Source organism: Papio anubis, chromosome 12 (assembly GCF_008728515.1).
Source record: "Papio anubis isolate 15944 chromosome 12, Panubis1.0, whole genome shotgun sequence".
In the NCBI taxonomy this organism is placed as follows: Eukaryota; Metazoa; Chordata; class Mammalia; order Primates; family Cercopithecidae; genus Papio; species Papio anubis.
Window position 1 is genome coordinate 60,476,305 of NC_044987.1, and position 23,663 is coordinate 60,499,967.

The 23,663-nt window shown below is 42.5% G+C and overlaps 1 protein-coding gene across 5 annotated transcripts in view; it reads right to left on the reverse strand.

Annotated features, from left to right (window-relative positions):
• PAAF1 (proteasomal ATPase associated factor 1) overlaps nucleotides 1-23,636 on the reverse strand; it is a 51,339-nt gene extending 27,703 nt beyond the window's left edge. The window contains exons 1-5 of one of the 5 annotated variants that reach the window (XM_031653147.1): nucleotides 23,536-23,636; nucleotides 21,783-21,823; nucleotides 13,089-13,192; nucleotides 8,064-8,153; nucleotides 750-848 (exon numbers count right to left, since the gene is read on the reverse strand). In XM_031653147.1, coding sequence (XP_031509007.1) covers nucleotides 750-848; nucleotides 8,064-8,153; nucleotides 13,089-13,192; nucleotides 21,783-21,823; nucleotides 23,536-23,582 — 381 coding nt within the window. In that variant the 5' untranslated portion in view covers nucleotides 23,583-23,636. Of the gene's footprint in view, nucleotides 1-749; nucleotides 849-7,881; nucleotides 7,941-8,063; nucleotides 8,160-10,607; nucleotides 10,882-13,088; nucleotides 13,199-21,782; nucleotides 21,824-23,535 lie in introns of those variants that run through there. The other 4 variants (XM_031653148.1, XM_031653149.1, XM_031653146.1 and 1 more) reach the window with 4 other exon arrangements.
• Nucleotides 23,637-23,663: the final 27 nt, after the last annotated feature.

A 23,663-nucleotide genomic window follows, 5' to 3' on the forward strand; every position in this document is an offset into this window, starting at 1 on the left:
ACTGAATTCCATGTAAAAACACCCCAGAGCCTAGGTTTAAAAAAAAAAATCCATGGCTCTCACAGCTATCTCTAGGTCTAGTTCTAAGAATAAAGAGCTGAGGTGGCTTGGGGACCCTTTTACTCATCTCTGTTTAAAATCCTATTCTGTCTTGGAAACGGATCACTGAAGGCAATTAAAAAACAAGGGCACACCCACTTAGACCTTTACTGGTCTGGCTCCTTAACTGCTCCAGCCCCACTCTGTTCTGCCAAATCACTGAGCTTGAGAATGGTTCTCCAATTAACAAATGGGAGGCCAGGAGCGGTGGCTCACACCTGTAATCCCAGCACTTTGGGAGGCCAAGGCGGGCAGATCACTTGAGGTGAGGAGTTGGAGACCAGCCTGGCCAACATGGTGAAAGCCCATCTCTACTAAAAATACAAAAATTAGATGTGTACGGTGGCACATGCCTGTAATCCCAGCTACTTGGGAGGCTGAGGCACAAGAATCGCTTGAACCCAGGAGGCAGCACTGTACTCCAGCCTGGGCAACAGAACAAGACTGTCTCAAAGAAAAAAAAAAAAAAAAAAAAAAAGGAAAAGAAAAGAAACAACAAAAAACACAAAAATGGAAGAAAAGAGAGCAACTGACGTGCAGAGTGGTCCCACATTTTTAGAATGGGCCATTCTTCCTTCCATGTCCCAGTCCAAGGCTTCTCAGACCACCCTTTGTGTTTAAGACCCTAAAAGCACATCCAAATCCTTTACCCTGAGTTCTCCATTGGAAGCCTGCCAGATTTTCATGGTCCCATCAGTACTAGAAGACACACCAAGACCTCCTCCACTGGAAATGTCCAAGCATGTTATCTGTTCAAAGAGAAAACAATGTGTTAGAAATAATGAAATACTCGTATTCCCTTGAAATATGTTATAAACTTCCCTTGTTTCACTCTTCCAAGACTTTCTGAAGCCTATGTTGCCCAAAAAAAAGTACTGCTGTTTGATGTAAAGGTTGAGTTATCATCACCAACCTCCCAACAAGGCTGAAGTAAACACCTTTTACTTCTTCAAACAAAAAGATATTCCTCTATTCATCTAATGCTTCAGCTAAAAAGTTTTCCCTATCCCCATTTCATTTCCATAGTTTCCATGTGTTGCATTTATTTATTTGTTTGTTTGACAGAGTTTCACTCCCATCACCCAGGCGGGAGTGCAATGCCCCCATCTCAGCTCACTGCAACCTCTGCCTCCTAGGCTCAAACGATTCTCCTGCCTCAGCCTCCCGAGTAGTTGGAACTATAGGCGCACACCAATGCGCCTGACTAATTTTTGTATTTTTTTATAGAGATGGGGTTTCACCATGTTGCCCAAGTTAGTCTCAAACTCCTGAGCTCAAGTGATTCTCCCATCTCAGCCTCCTAGAGTGCTGAGATTATAGGCATGAGCCACTATGCCCAGCCCTGCTATTTTATTTTAAAATTAAGACCAAGTGCAGTGGCTCACATCTGTGTAATCCCAACACTCTGGGAGGCCAAGGCAGGAGGACCACTTGAGCCCAGGAGTTTGAGACCAGCCTGGGCAATATAATGAGACTCCATCTCTACAAAAAATTTTAAAGTAAATATAAAAAATAAAAAGAAAATTAAGATACCTCTCCTAATTCTTAGGAACCCAGTTACACAAAAGATAATGTTCTAAGATGCAAAAGGAGGATTCAAGAGCACAGGTATTTCCACATATACCTATATATAGGTATAGCTATAGAAAATATACAGATATAGATCTTTCAGAATAAAGAATAGAGAAATATCAGATTCACTTTTTGTTTTCCAAATTCACTTTTATAGTTTCTTTTTCTTTTTCTTTTTTTTAAGACAGGGTCTCACTCTGTTGCTCAGGCTGAAGTGCAGTGGCGTGATTACAACTCACTACAGTCTCAACCTCTTAGGAACAAGTGATCCTCCTACCTCAGCTTCCCAAGCAGCTGAGATTACAAACATGGGCTGGCATGTCCAGCTAATTTTTTAATTTTTTTTTTTTTTTGGAGAGATGGGGTCCCCCTATGTTGCCCAGGCTGGTCTTGAACTCCTGGGCTCCAGCTATCCTTCTGCCTCGGCCTCTCAAAGTGCTAGGATCACAGGCATGAGCCACCACATCTAGCCTCACTTTTGTAATTTCAGTATCAGCAATAACTTCATGCATAAACCATTATCAGAATAACAAATCTTTTATACACATACAAAGCTGTACTCTTTTATTAAAAAACAACCAGCTGCAAATGCTCCAGAAATGTGGGACCAAGATATGCAATTCCAGACATATTCCCAGCAACAATAATTCCCACATAAGTTATTAAGAAAAAAGTAGGGACTTTGGCTTTAATTATCCAACTTTTCATTTTACTTTATTCTATGCCAATTAAACCATAATTAATAAATTTGGGAAGAACTATAGGGATATATCCATCAACTCTAACATTTTCTAAGACTTTTCTTCTTTATTTTGCTTCCTTGTTATAAAAGGACGGCTAATTTAGTAGTGGATCCTTTACTGGTAAGCAACATACTTCAGGTTCTGTCCTGATACAGGTGGCATCTATTCAATTGCTTGCTGGTAGGCAGTGGACACCAAGGCTAGACTGTACACCTCAAAATGAACATGTCCAAAGAGAACTTTTATTTCCCCTGCCCTATCCCAATACAGCTGCTCCTCCTCCAATTAGTAAATGGAACACAATTTACCTACTTCTCAGGCCAAAATTTTTTGAATCATCCCAACTCCTCATTTTCTCTCATACCTAACATCCAAGTCATCAGCAAATCATGTCTGGTCCCACACCCCTAAAATGTAAGCCCTATAAGGGTAGTTTTATTAGTTTGACTCAGTGCCCAGAAGAGTAGCTGAAATATAGTAGGTGATTAATAAATGGAGGAATCATCTTTCAGTAAGCTCAAATAAAAAGAGAATAAGAAATAGAAAAGGAGCATAGTTAAATTTTGTTTGTTTGTTTTGAGACATGGTCTCGGTCTGTAACCCAGGCTGGAATGCAATGGCACAATCACAGCTCACTGCAGCCTTGACCTCCTAGGCTCAAGCAATCCTTCCATCCCAGCCTCCTGAGCAGCTGGGACTACAGGCACACACTACCACATCCAGCTAATTTTGTTTGTTTATTTTTTGAGACAGAGTGTTGCTCAGTCACCCAGGCTGCAATGCAGTGGCGTGACCTCGGCTCACTGCAACCTCTGCCTCCTGGGTTCAAGTGATTCTTGTGCCTTAGTGTCCGGAGTAGCTGGGATTATAGGCGTGCGCCACCACACCCAGCTGATTTTTATATTTTTAGTAGAGACAGGGTTTCATTATGTTGGCCAGGCTGGTCTTGAATTCCTAGCCTCAAATTATCTGCCTACCTCAGCCTCCCAAAGTGCTGGGATTACAGGTGTGAGCCACCACACCCAGCCTATTTTGTTTATTTTTTTTAGAGACAAGGTCTCACTATGTTGCCTAGGCTGGTCTCAAACTCCTGGGCTCAAGTGATCCTCCTGCCTTGGCCTCCCAGAGTGCTGGGTACAGGCATGAGCCACTATGCCTAGCCTGTAAATGATTTTTAAAATAACTTGCTTCTCAAAAGGTGAGTGGCATTCCCAACTCTCCCAAGAGGTTAATCGCCTTCTCCCTCAAGTTAAAGCAGAAAATAATAAAAAATTATGTATAAAGGCCAGGCACAGTGGCTCATACCTATAATCCCAGCATTTTGGGAAGCCAAGGAGAGAGGACTACTTGAAGTCAGCGGTTTGAGACCAGCCTGGGCAACAGAGCAGGACTCCACCTCTACAAAAAATAAGAATAAAAATTTTTAGGCTGGGTGCGGTGGCTCAAGCCTGTAATCCCAGCACTTTGGGAGGCCGAGATGGGCGGATCACAAGGTCAGGAGATCGAGACCATCCTGGCAAACACAGTGAAATCCTGTCTCTACTAAAAAATACAAAAAACTAGCTGGGCGAGGTGGCAGGCACCTGTAGTCCCAGCTACTCGGGAGGCTGAGGCAGGAGAATGGCGTAAACCTGGGAGGCGGAGCTTGCAGTGAGCTGAGATCTGGCCACTGCACTCCAGCCTGGGCGACAGAGCGAGCCTCTTCCTCAAAAAAAAAAAAAAAAAATTTTTAGGCCAGGCACGGTGGCTCACACCTGTAATCCCAGCACTTCCAGAGGCCGAGATGGGCAGATCACTTGAGGTCAGGAGTTGAAGATCAGCCTGGCCAACATAGTGAAACCCCACCTCTACTAAAAATACAAAACTTATCTAGGTGTGGTGGTGGGTACCTATAATTCCAGCTACTCAGGAGCCTGAGGCAGGAGAATCGTTTGAGCCCAGGAGGCAGAAGTTGCAGGGAACTGAGATCATGCCACTGCACTTCAGGCTGGGCTACAGAGTGAGACTCCATCTGAAAAAAAAAAAAAAAAGCCACGTGTGGTGCATGAACTTTGTAGTTCTAGCTACTTAGGGGGCTGAGGTGCGAGGATCATTTGAACCTAAGAGTTCAAGGCTAGGGTGAGCTATGATTGTACCACTGTACTACAGACTGGGAGACAGAGTGAGATCCTATCTCAATTTTTTTTAATGACACATAAAGATCTACATTTTAACTAAAATATATAAACATACATTAAAATTCCCTAACTTTTCATTAGTCCACTGATTATTACAAGGACCTTGGCTTTCTTGTAATAAAATATAATCAAAAGGCACAATTTACAGCTTCCAGTTTCTTTAAAGCAAGGCAAATCTTTACTCACACTTACAAAGCAATCTAAGAGCAAAAATTCAACTAGGGTTGCTTTTTCTTTTTATCTTTTCCTGAACATTTTGCATTTATCTTGCCCAGCATACTATTAAAGCAGTTTTTTTTTTTTTAAATCATCTTTATCACATCTTTTCAAAGCATTCAACTTTGTTTTTTGTGGTGCTTTTGTTTTTTGTTTTTTTTTTTGAGATGGGGTCTTGTTCTGTTGCCCAGGCTGGAGGGCAGTGGCATGCCCTCGGCTCACTGCAACCTCTACCTCCTGGGTTTAAGCGATGCTCCTGCCTCAGCCTCCCGAGTAGCTGGGATTATAGGTGTGCCCCACCACGCCTGGCTAATTTTTTTGTATTTTTAGTATAGACAGGGTTCACTATGTTGGCCAGGCTGGTCTCGAACTTCGACCTCATGATCTGCCTGCCTCGGCCTTGGCCTCCCAAAGTGTTGGGATTACAGGCAAAAGCCACTGCACCCAGCTGCCTAGTTTTCAAATAAATAATTGCTCTCTGCTTTTCACATTCACATTTTATTGATTTAACATAATATTTAATTAATTTATATAATTTCAAAAATAATATAACTGGCATTACAACTGACTCTTGATAAACATTCAACCTAATGGTATGTTTTACAGAGGAAATGCAGAGCAAAAATTGACTCTATAAATCAGTTAAGTGGCGATGCATTAGAACACACCCAAAGTCTTATAATTCCCACACCCTATGACTCAGCAATTCCACTTTTACAAATGAATTCTAATTTCTTCCCATCTTTGGGAGCAAAACTTTAGCTATAAATGTATTCATAAAAATACAAAATCACAAAACTGGAAACACTTGAATGTCCAGTAATATAAAACAGTTAAATTAAATTATAGTAAACTCATGAATAGAATACCATGCAACTCTCAGAAGAATACATTGAAAGACAGCATAGAATAATGGACACATAATTATGTAATAAAAAGTAAGTTATAGGCCAGGCACGGTGGCTCACGCCTGTAATCCCAGCACTTTGGGAGGCCGAGGCAAGAGGATCACAAGGTCAGCAGATCGAGACAGTCCTGGCTAACATGGTGAAACCTCGTCTCTACTAAAAATACAAAAAAAAAAAAAAAATTAGCCGGGCATGGTGGCAGGCGCCCGTAGTCCCAGCTACTCAGGAGGCCGAGGCAGGAGAATGGCGTGAATCCAGGAGGCAGAGCTTGCAGTGAGCCAAGATCATGCCACAGCACTCCAGCCTGGGCAACAGAGTGAGACTCCATCTCAAAAAAAATGAAAAAACAAACAAAACACAAATAAAAACAAAAACAAAAAAGCAAGTTAAGCAAAATAGCATTTTAAACGTGGTAAAACCCATCTGAAATATTTAGCGAAAAGACAGTCAAGCGCCAGGAAAGCTCATCAATCCCAGCACTTTGAGGTCGCAGAGGAGCGGATCGAGGTCGAGATCTGCGACTGATCCTGAGCACGCAACCCTCTACTAAAATACAAAATCCAGTCAAGCATGAGCCTGCAGAACCCAGCTGGAGCTTGAGGCAGACGGCATCAACCCGGGAGGCTTATGCGAGATCTGGTTGACATCTAGGCTCATGCAGGAAATGACCAACTCCTATGAAAAGATGAGTACAGAAATAATAATATGCAAAGTTATTATGAGGCTCCATAGTAGCAACCATTTAAATGACCTTTACTACTATGATTATTATTTAAAAGGGATATACAGCAGAAGTTCCTAAACAGCTACTCTTTGGATATAGAAAGCACGAAAGATCTTCACTTTTTTACATGTCCCACCTTCATCAATTAAGTATATATTTGTTTTGTAATAAGGGTAAAAAAGGGCTCTTTTTCTTTTTTTTTTTTATGGAGTCTCGCACTGTCCCCAGCCTGGAATGCAGTGGCGCGATCTCCGTTCACTGCAAGCTCCACCTCCCAGGTTCACGTCATTCTCCTGCCTCAGCCTCCTAAGTAGCTGGGACTACAGGCCCGCCATCACGCCCAGCTAATTTTTTTGTATTTTTAGTAGAGACGGGGTTTCACCATGTTAGCTAGGATGGTCTCAATCTCCTGACCTCGTGATCTGCCCGCCTCAGCCTCCCGAAGTGCTGGGATTACAGGTGACAGGCACAGCGCCCGGCCTTTTTTTTTTTTTTTTTTTTTTTTGGTGAAGCAGTGTCTCATTCTGTTGCCCAGCTTGGAGTGCAGTGGCATGAACATGGCTGACTGCAGCCTCGACCTCCTGGGCTCAAGCAATCCTCCTACCTCAGCATTCAGAGTGGCTGGAACTACAGGCACATGGCACCATGTCTAGCTAATTTTTGTATTTTTTTGTAGAGACAGGGTTCACCATATTGCTCAGGCTGGTCTCAAACTCCTGAGCTCAAGTGATCCACCCACCTCGGTCTCCCAAAGTGCTAGGATTATGGGCATGAGCCACCGTGCCTGGCCAAAAATCACTCTTTTAAAAAATGTACCAAACAGTAAGAAGTGAATGGCTTCAATATAATCAGTTTTATCTACCAATTTCTCACTTCTGCTTCCAAGACGCCCATGGTAGAAAAGGCTTTATTACAAAGACCTTTAAAAATTATTCCTCAACATGGTATATTTGAAATTTTGAGAAAATGTCCCTGTCCTGTAGGAAAAGGAATAAAATATGAGCAGCAGCATTATTATGTAAGCATCAACTATTACAAATTTATTTTTATTTATTTATTTTTTGGAGACAGAGTCCAGGCTGCACTACGGTGGCATAATCTCAGTTCACTGCAGCCTCCAACTCCTGGGCTCAAAAATTTCTCCCACCTCAGCCTCCTGAGTAGCTAGGACTACAGGTATGTGCCACCACACCCAGCTAATTTTTGTTTTTTTGTGGAGACAGGGTTTCACTCTGTTGCCCAGGCTTGTCTCAAACTCTTGGCCTCAAGTGATCCTCCTGCCTCTGCCTCCCAAAGTGCTAGGATTGCAGGTGTGAACCACTGCACCTAGCCAAGCATCAAGTATTATATCATTATCTGAAAGCTGCTAACTCTCCTAAAACACATACAAGGAAATTTCATATAATCTCTAAGATTACCAGTGAGTAGATCTGAACACATACTGTATGTGGACTCGAGTACCAGTTTTGCCAAACACATCACACTTCATCAGCTGTATCATCTTACAATGCAAAGTAAATGAAAGACATATTAATTTTGAATATGTTTATAGCACCAGATAAGCAAATAAAATGAAAAATTAACATGCTATTACATTTTCTCTTCATTTTATCAAAATACTTACACTCTTCGTATGAATTCTGGAAAAAGTAGTATATGGTGCCAAAAACTTAGAAGATGCACTTTCCTTTGGACATGAAATATGAATGCTTTTCTAAACAAAGAGGAAAAGATGAGATTTGTCAGTAAAACTCCTCCAATGTATTATAATTAAAGCCTCTTAAAGAAAACATTAGGACTACAGGACATTCTCATCTTCTCAGTGTACCCTCTCTCATCCTCCTTTCCCACCCCACAAAACTATCCCTCCCCTATAGATCAGCAGACCTTTTAAACTGCTGAGGGCTACAGTGTAATTTGGTATCGCTAAGATGCCATTATCTTTTTATGTTGAAATAAACTGCTGCACAGAAGACAGACAAGCAGTATGATACAACCAACAAGCATTAGAGAGTTAGTTTTAAGAAGAAAATCTAATACCAATACTCTCAACTGGCAGTGGGGCAAGGAACAGGATCAGCGGAAGAGGACATAAAGAGATATAAGGAAACTCAGCACCAGCTCCCAAGCCTAGGTCTTAAAAGACAAGTCTAAAAGTAAACTTTCTGTCTATAAGAACTTTTAGAGAGAATGTTAGACTACTGACATTTACAATGACCAGATGAAATTGGTAAAGTAAATTATGGTACACCCATAAAATGTGTAGGCCTGGGTCAGGCTTGCAGTGCCTACTCCCTGCTTAGACTTAAATTGACTGTACATGTGCATAGACTGGTTATTGTAACACAGTTATATTGATGCCCCATGTGTTCTACCTAGTCATTACCACCTGTCTTTCAACTACTATAGGAAGATAACACTGGTGGCATATTAGGAAAGTATGCTTAGAACTAGATGTTAGATTCAGGAGACACGACTTGTTAAAGGCCATCTGTATCCATTTTAGATAAGAATATTGGTGTTTCGAGGTAGCATGTGTAGAGGTTAAAAAAAAAGGCTTGGTGGCTGAGCGCGGTGGCTCACGCCTCTAATTCCAGCACTTTGGGAGGCTTAGGCGGGAGGATCACGAGGTCAGGAGATCAAGACCATCCTGGCTAACAGTGAAACCCCGTCCCTACTAAAAATACAAAAAAATTTAGCCTGGTTTGGTAGCGGGCGCCTGTAGTCCCAGTTACTCGGAGACTGAGGTAGGATAATGTTGTGAACCTGGGAGACGGAGCTTGTAGTAAGCCAAGGTTGTGCCACTGCACTCCAGCCTGGGCAACAGAGTGAGACTCCGTCTCCAAAAAAAGGCTTGGTAAACTCTCCCTCAAGGACTCTTGCAATATGACAGCCCCTTACTCTAACCAGCATAATACCAATACTATCACCTAAGTATAGATCTCCTATAAGGAATTGAGGAGCTACACTCACCAAAGGACCCCTAACCTTTTATCTCTTCTGTAGTAGTACTTCAAAATCTCTGGCAATTCTTTTTTTTTTTTGAGACGGAGTCTCCCACTGTTGCCCAGGCTGGAGTGCAGTGGCGCGATCTGCAAGCTCTGCCTCCTGGGTTCACGACATTTTCCTGCCTCAGCCTCCTGAGTAGCTGGGACTACAGGCGCCCACCACCACGTCTGGCTAATTTTTTTTTTTTTTTTGTATTTTTAGTAGAGACGGGGTTTCACCATGTTAGCCAGAATGGTCTCGATCTCCTGACTTCGTGATCCACCCACCTCGGCCTCCCAAAGTGCTGGGATTACAGGCATGAGCCACCGCGCCCGGCCAAGTCTCTGGTCATTCTTCAGGACAATGAAAATGACTTCAGTAATCAAAATTTTCTGAATCTCCTTATATCCAACAAGCACAGGTCCTCACAGTTCATTAGAAAGAATGGTTTCAAAGTCAAAATATTCTCATCATTGAATCAGTATGTTCTTTACAGATCTACTCCTTTAAAATGACAATTAGACTATCTACACAAACAGCACTTTCTTAGCCAGCATATCCATGCCTGGCTGCCTGCAGGCCTTTCTTTAAATGAGTTTTTGCTTCTAACTGCGTGACAAAGCCCATATAGCTGCAAGAGTGCTGGCCTGGATTTGGAACTACCTTTTGTACCAGAAACTAAAGTGTCAGCTAAATTCTCTTGGCTGAATATTCACGCTAGCAAGGATGCAAGGAGTTTCAAAAGCTTAGTGTTTGGGCCTCTGTAAGAATTGGGTTAGCTCTCAGAAGACTTCATTTCTTTGGAGCTATGTGACAGATTTCAATAATCAGTTCTTTTCTCCTACTTTGCAATCTTGCAAATCAACCTTTGATCCACAAACAGACTATGAAGGAAGATAAATGTTAAAATATCTTCCAATATTAGCAGTGGACAATCATGCTGTTAATGAAAATATTTTAAAGAAAAACTGCAAGAGAGATCAGAACAGACAAAATTCAAGTGGAAAAAATGTGAGTATGCTGCACTAAGATAAAATTCTAAGTCAAACATTTTTATCCTCCAGGGTTAGACATTTAAGCACAATGACAGATATACTGTTTAAGAGAACAATGTAGCAATATCAAATAGCAAAGTGACTCATGGCAGTTAGGAAACGAATGTTCAACTATAAGCACTTACTGTCTGAACCCACCCAGCAGGTTCACAGCAAAAATTAGCAATCATGTTTGAAGTGATAAGGACTGTATCCAGGTCTGAGTATGAAGGGAAGAAAGAAGTCAGCACCCAGGCTGTGCAAAAACACCTGAGAAAAACGTAGGCTTGCATGGTAGTGCTAAACTTGGAATCAACAGAACTGGGTTTCAATGCCAGCATACAGTCTGTCTTTGATTATTAGAGATTAATTAACCTCTCTGAGTTTGTTTGCCTATCTGCAAAATGGAAATTTAAAATGCCAATCCCACAGGATTGTCATGGTAAAACAACCAAAACTAACTTTTGTAGTATTTTATAGATTCATCCACGTGCAGTCTCATTCCCCATTAACCATTCTAGGAGGTAGATTATGATCTCAGCTTTATTGATGAGGAAACTGAGACCCAGAGAACTAAGTTATTTGTCCAAAATCACATAGCTAATAAGTGTCAGAATTACCAAGACTTAGATCTCTGACACCTATATATACCCATAGCTGTTTATGAAAACAAAATATGAAAATATATATAATAACATGTGTAGCCTATTACCTGGCCCAAAGAGAGTAATGAAATGAACATCACGTAAAAAAACAAAGTATTCTCTATTCTGTTAGTATACCGGGGTGGCTGCTTTTGAGACGAGTCTCGCCTGTCGCCCAGGCTGGAGTGCAGTGGCCGGATCTCAGCTCACCGCAAGCCTCCGCCTCTCCCGGGTTCACGCCCCATTCTCCTCTGCCTCAGCCTCCCAGAGAAGAATTACAGGCTTACCCTCCGCTAGTTTTTGTATTTTAGTGCAGAGACGGGTTTCACCACAGCCAGGATGGTCTCACCTCCTGACCTTAGATCCGCTTCCTGCCTCGGCCTCCAAAGTGCTGGGATACAGGCTTGAGCCATCACAAGGCCTCAGCCTTTTTTTTTTTTTTTGAGACGAGTTCCCACTCTGTCGCCCAGGCTGGAGTGCAGGCGCTTATCCTCAGCCTACTGCAAGCTCCGGGCCTCCCCGGGTTTACGCCGCCAGAGCCTCTTGCCTCTGCCTCCAGAGAAGCTTGTGCCTGCCACCTCGGGCCTAGTTTTTTTGTATTTTTAGAGACGGGTTTCACCATGTTGCCAGGATGGTCTCATCTCCTGATTCCTGATCCGCCTGCCTTCGCCTCCCAGCATGGATTACAGGCTTGAGCCACTGCCTAGCTCCCAAAATATTTTTTATAACTAAAAGTTTAATTACACAAAAGGAAATGAAACAAAGGCTGGTCCTACTCTTTGGGTGAATCATCTCACCTTAGGGAATGAAATGAACATTTGCTAAATCTTATGAAAATGAAGTATTCTCTATTCTTGTAAGAGCATCCAAAAGTATTTTTTATATAACTAAAAAGTTTAATTACACAAAGGTTGGTCCAATCTTTAGGGAATCATTCATCAGGAGTATACTAACTGCAGCAGTCAGAATTAGCAGGAGAGGTAAATCATGGTGCAACTAACAATGCTTTGGTTTACCCATATACCACCTCAAAGACAAACAAGAAACTGTTATACTATTAACAGACTCTTCACTGGCTGGCCCAACAGATATGGATTATAAGGCTGGCATTGTTCAGTGTAGTAGGTAACAGCCATACTGTGCAACTGAGAACTACTTGGATATAGGCATATGTTTCTAACTGTAAATTTTATAAAACTAAATACAGACTGCTATTTCATAAAATTAGAGTCTGAACTAGGGCTGTAAAAAGTAAAATATACATGGCATTTTGAAGACTTACTGGGAAGAAAATAAATGCAAAATCTCTCTCTAATAATTTTAGTAGTATTTATAGGTTGAATAATGTTTTAGGTATACCAGTTAGATCAACATATTATTAAAATCAATTTTGGCTGCAGTCAGCCTGTAATCTCAGCAGCACTTTGAGTACAAGACAGGCAGGATCACGAGGTCAGGAGTTCCAAGACCAGCCTGGCCAACATGATGAAACCCCATCTCTACTAAAAATGCAAAAATTAGCTGGGCGTGGTGGCGGGTGCCTGTAACCCCAGCTACTAAGGAGGCTGAGGCAGGAGAATTGCTTGAACCCGGGAGGCAGCAGTTGCAGTGAGCCAATATCGTGCCATTGCACTCCAGCCTGGGTGACAGAGCAGGACTCCATCTCAAAAAACAAAACAAAACAAAAATCAATTTCATCATTTACTTTTATCTCTATATAATGTGGCTACTAGAAAAATTTAAATTACACATACATCTTGCATTATCAGAACTGATATAAGGGAAGTAAGAGGAAGTTTGATGGCACTTAAAAGTATATGTAACTACACGAGAAAAAGAAAACTATTAACACAGGCAGCAAAAACTATGATTCTCATATAAATGAAGTGGAGATACACGATAATCGTATAAATATCTAAAGTAGATGTATGGGTACTACCATAGTTTTAAATATCGTGCCATCTAGAAGATATAAAAACATACCTTGTTTATTTCATTCACAATAAATCCTTCTGAAGCTGTAACCTCTGGGATGCCATCTAGGCCAATTCCTTGACATGTTAGGCTGCCATACAAAGACGGTTTCCCTATATGGTACAAAAAAAGCATGTCTCAAAAAATAAGAAAAATTTAATATTTTTCTCTTTGAAGACCCAATTCAGGCATCTGTATAAATAGTAAACCCATGAAATTGGCCCATGAAAGAAAAACAGGTACCTGTGTTAAAAGTCAGGTGAAGTAAAAAGAGAATTAGATTAGGTGTCTTAGTCTGTTTAGTGTTGCTATAAAGGAATACCTGAGGCTGGGTAATTTACAGAGAAAAGAGGTTTATTTGGCTCACGGTTCTGTAGACTGTACAAGTATGGCACCAGCATCTGCTTCTGATGAGAGCCTCAGGCTGCTTCCACGCATGGCAGAAGGAGAAGGGAGCCAGTGTGTGCAGAGATCACATGGTGAGAGAGGAAGTAAGAGAGAGGAGGGAGATACCAGGATCTTTTTTACAATCAGCTTTCTCAGGAAAGAACAGAGTGAGAACTCAGTCACTCTCACTCCCCAGGGAGGACATTAATCTATTCATGAGGCGTCTGCCCCCATGACCTAAAACACCCCCCCGCGTTAGGCCCTACCTCCAACACTGAGGATTAAATTTCAACATGAGATTTGGAGGGGTCAAATATCCAAACTATAGCACTAGGCAACTCTAATTTGAAAGGGAATACACTTTCAAGACTAAAATACATATTCTATTTTTTTTTTTTTTTTTTTGTCTGAGATGGAGTCTCGCTCTGTCACCTAGGCTGGAGTGCAGTGGCGCGATCCGGCTCACTGCAACCTCCGCCTCCTGGGTTCACGCCATTCTCCTGCCTCAACCTCCTGAGTAGCTGGGACTATAGGCACCTGCAACCACACCCAGCTAATTTTTTATATTTTTAGTAGAGATGGGGTTTCACCGTGTTAGCCAGGATGGTCTCAATCTCCTGACCTCGTGATCCGCCCGCCTCGGCCTCCCAAAGTGCTGGGATTACAGGTGTGGGCCACTGCACCCGACCTGACTAAAACACATTTTCAAGACTAAAAAAGAACAAAGATTTAGTGATTTGATACAGCATTTGTAGAGAGGGCTGCTAGAGTGATCTCAACCTGATGTAACTGGCTGTGAAATGTAATTCTTCCAGGATGAAAGGTGAAGATCAATATGCATACATGTATTTATCCACAGTATATACACATAATACACAGTAAAGAATTAAGCTTCAGTAACCTGTAAAATTTGCCTAAGTAGAATACTGATTTTGCAGAGATATGGGCCAAGTAAGATATTATCCTACACATAAGCACACGCAGATGATAAAATGAAGTTAAAAACTGTTTCCATTCTTCTTCTACACCTTATATATTCATGTCCAAAACAGCCCATATAACACACTGTTTACATGCCTGACTTGCCCAACAGACTGTGAAGTCCTTGAGTCTACCAGGGTGCTACATTCATTTATTATTCAGTAAATAAATGTCAAACCAAACTGAAGTTACAGAAGAGAGAAGTAGAAATCACCATGGATTCACATAAGAGTGGGAGGGCTTTTTTTTTGAGATGGAGTTTCATTAGTGTCGCCCAGGTTGGAGTGTAATGGCGCGATCTCAGCTCACTGCAACCTCCACCTCCTGGGTTCAAGCAGTTCTCATGCCTCAGCCTCCCAAGTAGCTGGGATTACAGGCGCCTGCCACCACATCTGGCTAATTTTTGTATTTTTAGCAGAGATGGGGTTTCACCAGATTGGCCAGGCTGGTCTCGAGCTCCTCCCCTCAGGTGATCACCCACCTCAGCCTCCCAAAGTGTTGGGATTACAGGCGTAAGCCACCACGTCTGGCCGGGAGCGCTTTCTAGAGAGTATAGGACTTGCGTAGGATCCTCAAAGAAAGATAGGAGCTGGCTAGGAAGAAAATAAGGGAAAGAAAACTCCAAATTAAGGAGGAGCATATCAAGAATGAAAGAAAGTCGGCTGGGCATGGTGGCTCACGCCTGTAATCTCATCACTTTGGGAGCTCAAGGTGGGTGGATCACAACATCAGGAGTTCAAGACCAGCCTGGCCAACACAGTGAAACCTCATCTCTACTAAAAATACAAAAATTAGCCAGGTTTGGTGGCATGCGCCTGTAGTCCCAGCTACGATACTCAGGAGGCTGAGGCAGAAGAATCGCTTGAACCTGGGAGGCGGAGGTTGCAGTGAGCTGAGACCACGCCATTGCACTCCAGTATGGGTGACAGAGTGAGACACCATCTCAAAAAAAAATAATAAAAGAAAAAAAAAAACAAGAGGGAAGGCGTCATCAATTAATACACCAGTTTGGTAATAGCAGTCATGGAAATGATACTTAAGGGATAAATCCCAGAGAAACTCAAGTCTAGGGTAGAAGTTTGGCCTATAGAAGACCTAGTAAAGATGCTTTTCACAGGGAAGTATCATGAAGCACTATTTCAGAAAGATGCCACAAAAACAGAACTCAAGGAACTTCACTTTTTATCCCACTCCATAATTCCCTACTGTGTTTACCAACTGCCTTAAGAAGTCTGGCCCTCATGGTGCATCATTTCGACCAATCACTCAATGACTTCTCTACATTTGTGGATGTGTATATATATGTATTTTTTAAATATGTGAGACAGGGTCTCACTCTGTCACCCAGGCTGGAGTGCAGTGGCATGATCATGGTTCACTGCAGCCTCTGTCTCCTGGAATCAAGTGATTCTCCCACCTCAGCTTCCTGAGTAGCCTGCATGCCACCATGCCCAACTTTTTTTTTTTTTTTTTTTTTTGAGACGGAGTCTCGCTCAGTCACCCAGGCTGGAGTGCAGTGGCGCGATCTCGGCTCACTGCAAGCTCCGCCTCCTGGGTTCACGCCATTCTCCTGCCTCAGCCTCCCAAGTAGCTGGGACTACAGGCGCCCGCCACCACACCCAGCTAATTTTTTGCATTTTTTTTTAGCAGAGAAGGGGTTTCACCGTGTTAGCCAGGATGGTCTCGATCTCCTGACCTCGTGATCCACCCGCCTCAGCCTCCCAAAGTGCTGGGATTACAAGCGTAAGCCACTACGCCCAGCCAATTTTTTATTTTTATTTTTTTTTTATTTTTAGTAGAGACTGTTGCCCAGACTGGTCTCGAACTACTGGGCTCAAGCAATCCTTCTGCCTCAGCCTCCCAAAGTGGTAGGATTACAGGGTGAGTTACCCTGCCCAGCTGACTTCTCTGCATTTGTGAAGTCACTAAAATGACCTCAGCCTTGGTTTTCTCTATATAATAGCAGAACTGGGATCAGTCCAACCACTCACCTTCTACATTCCTACATGCAGGCTGCTAAGCACTGCTCCAGAAAAGGACACAACTGCCAATTGTCACCAATACAATTCATGTTTCTAAACTCAGCAGTTTTGTAATCCTTTCACCTCTCCCATTCCCCACAGCAGCCGGTTCTCATGCCATCTATCCTGCCATCAAAATCTCCTTCCCTCATAATAGCCAAAACCTAGAAATAAATGTCCGTCAATTGATGAATGGATAAACAAATTATAGTGTATCCATACAACAGAGTATTACTGGGCCACAAAAAGGAATGAAGTACTGATAAAAACAACAAATAGAAACATTGTACTAAGTTGCCTGTAATCCCAGCACTTTGGGAGGCCGAGGTGGGTAGATCACTTGAGGCCAAGAGTTCAAGACCAGCCTGGCCAACATGCCGAAACCTCATTCGTCTCTACTAAAAATACAAAAATTACCCGGGTGTGGTGGCAGGTGCCTGTAATCCCAGCTACTCAGGAAGCTGAGGCACAAAAATCACTTGAATCCGGGAGGTGAAGGTTGCAATGAGGAGCTGAGATTGCGTCATTATACTTCAGCCTAGACAACAGAGTAAGACTCTCAAAAAAAAAAAAAGAAACATTATGCTAAGTGAAAGAAGTCACACAAAAGGCCACGTATTTTATGATTCCATTTATGTGAAATGTCCAAAGTAGGCAAAACCATAGAGATAGAAAGTAAACTAGTGGTTGCTAGGATTGGGGGGTGGAAAGTGACTGTTAACAGGTATAGACTTTTTTTTGCGGGGGAGTGATACTAGAAATAATATATGTAAAGCAACTAGCACATAGATAGCACACATTTTTATCTCAATAAAGCTGTTATTTAAAAACAAAAACAAGAAACAAGATGGTGGATCACACCTAGAGTCTCAGCTACTTGGGAGGCTGAGAAAGGATCACTTGAGCACAGGAGTTCAAATTCAGCACCTGGGAAACACAGTGAGACCCCATGCATTAAAAAATAAACACAGAAGTTCAAGACCAGCCTGGGCAACATAGTGAGACCTTGTCTCCACAAAAAATTTACAAAATTAGCCGGGTATGGTGGTGCATGGCTGTGGTCCCAGCTACTCAGGAGGCTTAGGTGGGAGGATCTCTTGAACCCAGGAGATCAAGGCTGCAGTGACCCATAACCATGTAACTCTACTCCAGCCTGAGCAACAGGGCAAGACCCTGTCTCAAAAAAATAAGAATAGGCCAGGCACAGTACGTCTGTAATCCCAGCACTTTGGGAGGCCGAGGTGGGTGGATCACAAGGTCAGGAGTTCGAGACCATCCTGCCTAACACAGTAAAACCCTGTCTCTACCAAAAATACAAAAAAACTAGCTGGGCATGGTGGCGGGTACCTGTAGTCCCAGCTACTCAGGAGGCTGAGGCAGGAGAATGGCATGAACCCGGAAGGTGGAGCTTGCAGTGAGCCAAGATTGTGCCACTGCACTCCAGCCTAGGCGACAGAGCGAGACTCCATCTCAAAAAAAAAACAAAACAAAAAAATTAGCCAGGCGTGGTGGCACATGCCTGCAATCCCAGCTACTTGGGAGGCCGAGGCAGAAGAATTGCTTGAACCCAGGAGGCGGAGGTTGCAGTGAGCCAAGACCACACCACTGCACTCCAGCCTGGGCGACAAGAGCGAAACTCCAACTCAAAAATAAATAAATAAATAAATAATATATAAAAATAAAAATAAACACACACAGAAACAAAAACCATCCTCCTCCTTAAGAGACATCATTAACTCCAATTCATAAAGAAAACTGAGCCTACAAGTTACCCTCAAAAAAGAAAAAAAAAGTGCGGGTGCGGTGGCTCACACCTGTAATCCCAGCACTTTGGGAGGCCACAGTGAGTGGATCACAAGATCAGGAGATGGAGACCATCCTGACTAACACAGTGAAACCCCGTCTCTACTAAAAATACAAAAAATTGCCGGGCGCGGTGGCTCATGCCTGTAACCCCAGCACTTTGGGAGGTTGAGGTGGATGGATCACCTGAGGTTGGGAGTTCGAGACCAGCCTGACCAACATGGAGAAACCGTGTCTCTGTTAAAAAAAAAAAAACATACAAAATTAGCCAGGCATGGTGGCACATGCTTGTAATCCCAGCTACTCGGGAGGCTGAGGCAGGAGAATTGCTTGAATCTGGGAGGTGGAGGTTGCAGTGAGCCAAGATTGTGCCATTGCACTCCAGCCTCCAGCCTGGACAACAAGAACGAAACTCCGTCTCAAAAAAAAAAACAAAAAAAAAAAACAAAAAAATTAGCCAGGCATGGCGGCACACGCCTGTAGTTCCAGCTACTTGGGAGGCTGAAGCTGGAGAATCACTTGAACCTGGCAGGCGGAGGTTGCAGTGAGCCGAGACTGCGCCACTGCACTCCAGCCTGGGCAACAGAGTGAGACTCCATCTCAAAAACAAACAAACAAAAAAAAAACTCCTTGGTTGTTGAAGGTAGCTTGGTAATTAAAAACAAAACAAAACTAAGTTTGTTGCTTTGTAAAGACTTGATAATTTTTTTAAAAACTGTTTTAGGCCAGGGGCAGTGGCTCATGCCTATAATCCCAGCACTTTGGGAGGCCAAGGCAGGAGGATCACTTGAGGTCAGGAGTTCAAGACCAGCCTGGCCAACATGGTGACATCCCGTCTCTACTAAAAATACAAAAATTAGCTGGGCATGGTAACATGCACCTGTAGTTCCAGCTATTCAGGAGGCTGAGGCACGAGAATCGCTTCAACCCGGGACTGGAGGTTGCAGTGAGCCGAGATCATGCCACTGCATTCCAGCCTGGGTGACAGAGCAAGACTCTGTTTTAAAAAACTGCTTTAATAGTATGTATGGGCAAGATAAATGCAAAATGTTAGGGAAAAGATCTAAAAAAATATAAACCCCAGTTGACATTTTGCTCTTAGATTGCTTTTTTAGCGTAAGTAAAGATTTGCCTTGCTTTAAAGAAACTGTGCCTTTCGGTTATGGTTTATTATAAGAAAGCCAAGGTCCTTGTAATAATCAGTGGACTAATGAAGAGATGGTGAATTTTAATGTATGTTTATATATTTTAGTTAAAATAAAATGTAGGTCTTTTGTGTATTTTTTTTTTTACTTTTATTTATTTATTTATTTATTTTTGAGACGGAGTTTCACTCTTGTTACCCAGGCTGGAATGCAATGGCGCGATCTCCACTCACTGCAACCTCCACCTCATGGGTTTAAGCGATTCTCCTGCCTCAGCCTCCTGAGTAGCTAGGATTACAGGCAGCACCACCATGCCCGGCTAATTTTTTGTATTTTTAGTAGAAACGGGGTTTTATGTTAGCCAGGCTGGTCTCAAACTCCTGACCTCAGGTGATCCGCTCACCATGGCTTCCTAAAGTGCTGGGATAACAGGCGTGAGCCACCGTGCCCAGCTTTTTTTTTATTTTTTTTTTTTTTTTGAGACGGAGTCTTGCTCAGTCGACTAGGCTAGAATGCAGTGGCATGATCTCGGCTCACTGCAAGCTCTGCCTCCCGGGTTCATGCCATTCTCCTGCCTCAGGCTCACGAGTAGCTGGGACTACAGGCACCCGCCACAATGCTTGGCTAATTTTTTGTATTTCTTTTTAGTAGAGCCACTGTGCCCAGCTTTTAAATTTTTTTTATTTTTATTTTTTAATTGAGACAGGGTTTCGCTCTGTCTCTCAGGCTGGAGTACAGTGGCACAATCCTAGCTCAAGCAGTTAGAATAGGATTTTTGAACATAATTAAGCACAATAAAATAGTTAAAATAAAATACAATATTGTCCTTGAATTTTTATGTTACATATATATATATGTATATATGTGTATGTATGTGTGTGTATATATATATTTGTATATTTGTGTGTGTGTTTCTTTTTTTAGAGACAGGGTCTCACTTTCTGGTCCAGGGTAGGAGATCACGTAGCATGATCACGGCTACCCGATCAGGGTAGGAGATCCAGTAGCATGATCACAGCTCACTGCAGCCTTGACTTGTTGGACTTGAGCAATCCTCCCACCTCTGCCTCTTGAGTAGCTGGGACTACAGACACCCAACACCATGCCCAGCTAGTTTTATTTGCTGTAGACACGAGGTCTCCCTATGTTCCCCAAGCTGGTCTCAAGCAATCCTCCATCTTGGCCTCCCAGAATGGTGGATGATAGGTGTGAGCCACCACATCTGGCCTTATACTTTAAGATGATTGGCAAGTCACAACACTATAAAGTCAGTCCTTTATTCCACTAATATAAACAATAATCTTTTTTTTTTTTTTTAATGATGGGGTCTCACTCTGTCACTCCGGCAAGAGTGCAATGGTTCAATTGTAACTCACTGCAGCCTCAACCTCCTGGGCTCAACAGATCCTCCTATCTCAGCCTGCCAAGTAGCTGGGACTATACAAGCATGCCACTATGCCTATTTTTTTTTTTTATTATTTTTTATAGAGATGGGCGTCTCACTTTGTTTCCCAGGCTGGTCTCGAACTCCTGGGCTCAAGTGATCCTCCTGCCTCAGCTTCCCAAAGTGCTAGGATTATAGGTGTGAGCCACTGTGCCTGGCCAAAACTTTATTTGTCATAGAAATACAATATATCAGTAGCATTTGAAATGAAAGATAATCAGCAAAACAAAACTTTCTCACAGAATTTAGAAGGAAGGTTGATTTGTTTTAGAATGGTACCACATTGGTTACCAATTTGAAAAGAATCCTGTGAATGAAATAAAGAGTGTTATTCAAAAGAAAAACTGATAAGACTTGGGAGCTTCCTGGATATGGCAGGGTCAAATAACTAGGTTTTTCACTCTGGTGCCTAGAAAAATGATGGTAACTTAAGAAATGAGAAAATCAAGAAAGAGAACTCACTTGACAACAAATGTACTCAGCTTGGTTTTGGACTTCAGTAAGTCAAGTAACTTAAGGTGACAGTGAGACCTTTAAGCAGAATCTCCAGCAAACAACTAATCAATCTCTGTTTGAACATGCAGAAGTCAGGGCTGGAGCTATAGATCTAGAAATTATCATCAAGAAGGTCCCAGTTAAAGCTGCAGAAGTGCTTAGAATACAACAGCACAGGGTAAGTGATTAATTAAGATGCATCAACAATGTCTCCATGAATAAGTCTGTGGCTTTCAAATGGAAAATCAATCTGAAGGCCTTCCCTTGGAATGGAGGAGTTGGGGTGTTAGCTATACAGTACCGACTGGTCAAGCATATTTGCAGACTATGAGTATTATATAAGGAGGCTGGGCCAAGAGAAAATAGGAAGCTTTCTTTTAAGGATAATAATCCTTCTTCTTTAAAGTGACAGCATATAGGGTATTACCTGGGGGATGACAGCTCAGCCAGGCCTCCCCTTCATCCTTCCTATGAAGAAAGACAAAAGCTTAATTAGGCTCACCCAAAGTTGAACAGGATCCCATAGTTACAAGGGAAGAAAGAAGGTCATGTAACCTCCAGTTTGGTCACAGTACTTAGACATGAGCTAGTTCAACCTTTCATCAGGTATAGATCATTCTAAGACACACAAACTTTATTTGTTCAAGAAGTATTTGTGGATTAACTATTTAATGAATAGATATCTGTTGGTTAAATTAATGCTCATCCATCAACAGTGAGCTCACTTTGAAAAATCAAGGTTATCTAATTAGATATTTATCAGGATTATTGTAAACCAAGCCCTGTGCTAAGCACTTTCCATATACAATCATTAACTCTCACAATAACCAAACAAGATTCCTTTTATTATTTCGGCACCTGCCCAATCATCCAAATCCTGATCTCTTCACCCTAGCACTTTTAGGGTCTAATGGAAAGGGTCTATGCTTTTAAGACAGAAACATCTAGGTTGACAGTAACCCTCTATCATTTGACGAGATGCATGATCTTGGGCAAGTTAAGCCTTCTGATTCTGGTGCTGTACTTTCTCATAGGTACCTAGTGGAACTTCATGTTATTGTTCTTTACTACTTATCACATTCTGTGTACTAGCAACTAGTCTGTATTTTAGCCCACCTAAATTAAGTAAGGTATAAATTTAGTAAGGTGAAAATTTCTTAAATGCAGAAGGCTGTTTCATTCATCTTCACCATTGTTTCAATTTGAAAAACCCTTATTAGCAGTAGCAGTTGACAAATACGGCACTGCTATATCCATCCTGATTCCTAGAGAAACAACTGGCACAGTATAAGATCAATAAACGTTTTATGAATGAATAGTTGGCTGTGTATTCCTACTTAAGATTTCAGCTTTTCTTTTTTTTTGAGATGAGTATCGCTCTGTCACACAGGCTGGAGTGCAGTGGTGCAATCTCAGCTCACTGCAACCTCCACCTCCTGGGTTCAACCGATTCTCCTGCCTCAGCCTCCCGAGTAGCTGGGATTATAGGTGCCCACTCCCACACCCGGCTAATTTCTGTATTTTTAGTAAAGACAGGGTTTCACCATGTTGGTCAGGCTGGTCTTGAACTTCTGACCTCAAATGATCCACCAATCTCAGTTTTCCAAAGTGCTGGGATTACAGGCGTGAGCCACCGCACCCGGCTTGGATGTCAGCTTCTTAAGAGCAGGAACCATCACTTATATTTAGAGTATACATCTGAGCTCCACCAAGCATCCAGTACTGGGCCTGGACATAGTGTTAGTTTCCTTAATAGTATCGTCCAGTATGCCCAATATAGCATTAGGGGCCTAGGAGAATACAAAGGTTCCATCACATGCACAAAGTGGTGGTGAGTACAGGGACTTCTGGAAATAACTGACGACTAATCAATATTTGCTAAATGACTGCTTGGCCAAGAGCCTTCCTGCCTTCCAGTATCCCTGTCTTTCTCCAACTCACTGATACTAATTCTGACGCGGGGATCACACAACTCATGTGCTCCCTTGGCCTGGGGATAGCTTTTCAGAGAATGACCATACGGGTTTGAGACTTCTTTTTCCGGACCCTGTTCCCTCCATATCCCTCAACAATTGATGAAGTAACCCCTATTGATATCCTGGACCAGGCATGGCTCTCCTTGACGCAAAAGCAACATCCACTACCCTCCTCCTCTGACTCTGTTCTGGGCCTGGATTCACCTTAGGGCTTGCGCCCAGTCGCTCTGAATCCTCAAAGGCGCCGCCATCTCGACCCCGCCTCCACCAGCCCACCTCTTCCGCCCCTTCCCGGAAGTGGGTCCCCGAGAAGGCTGCGGCGAGGACAGAGG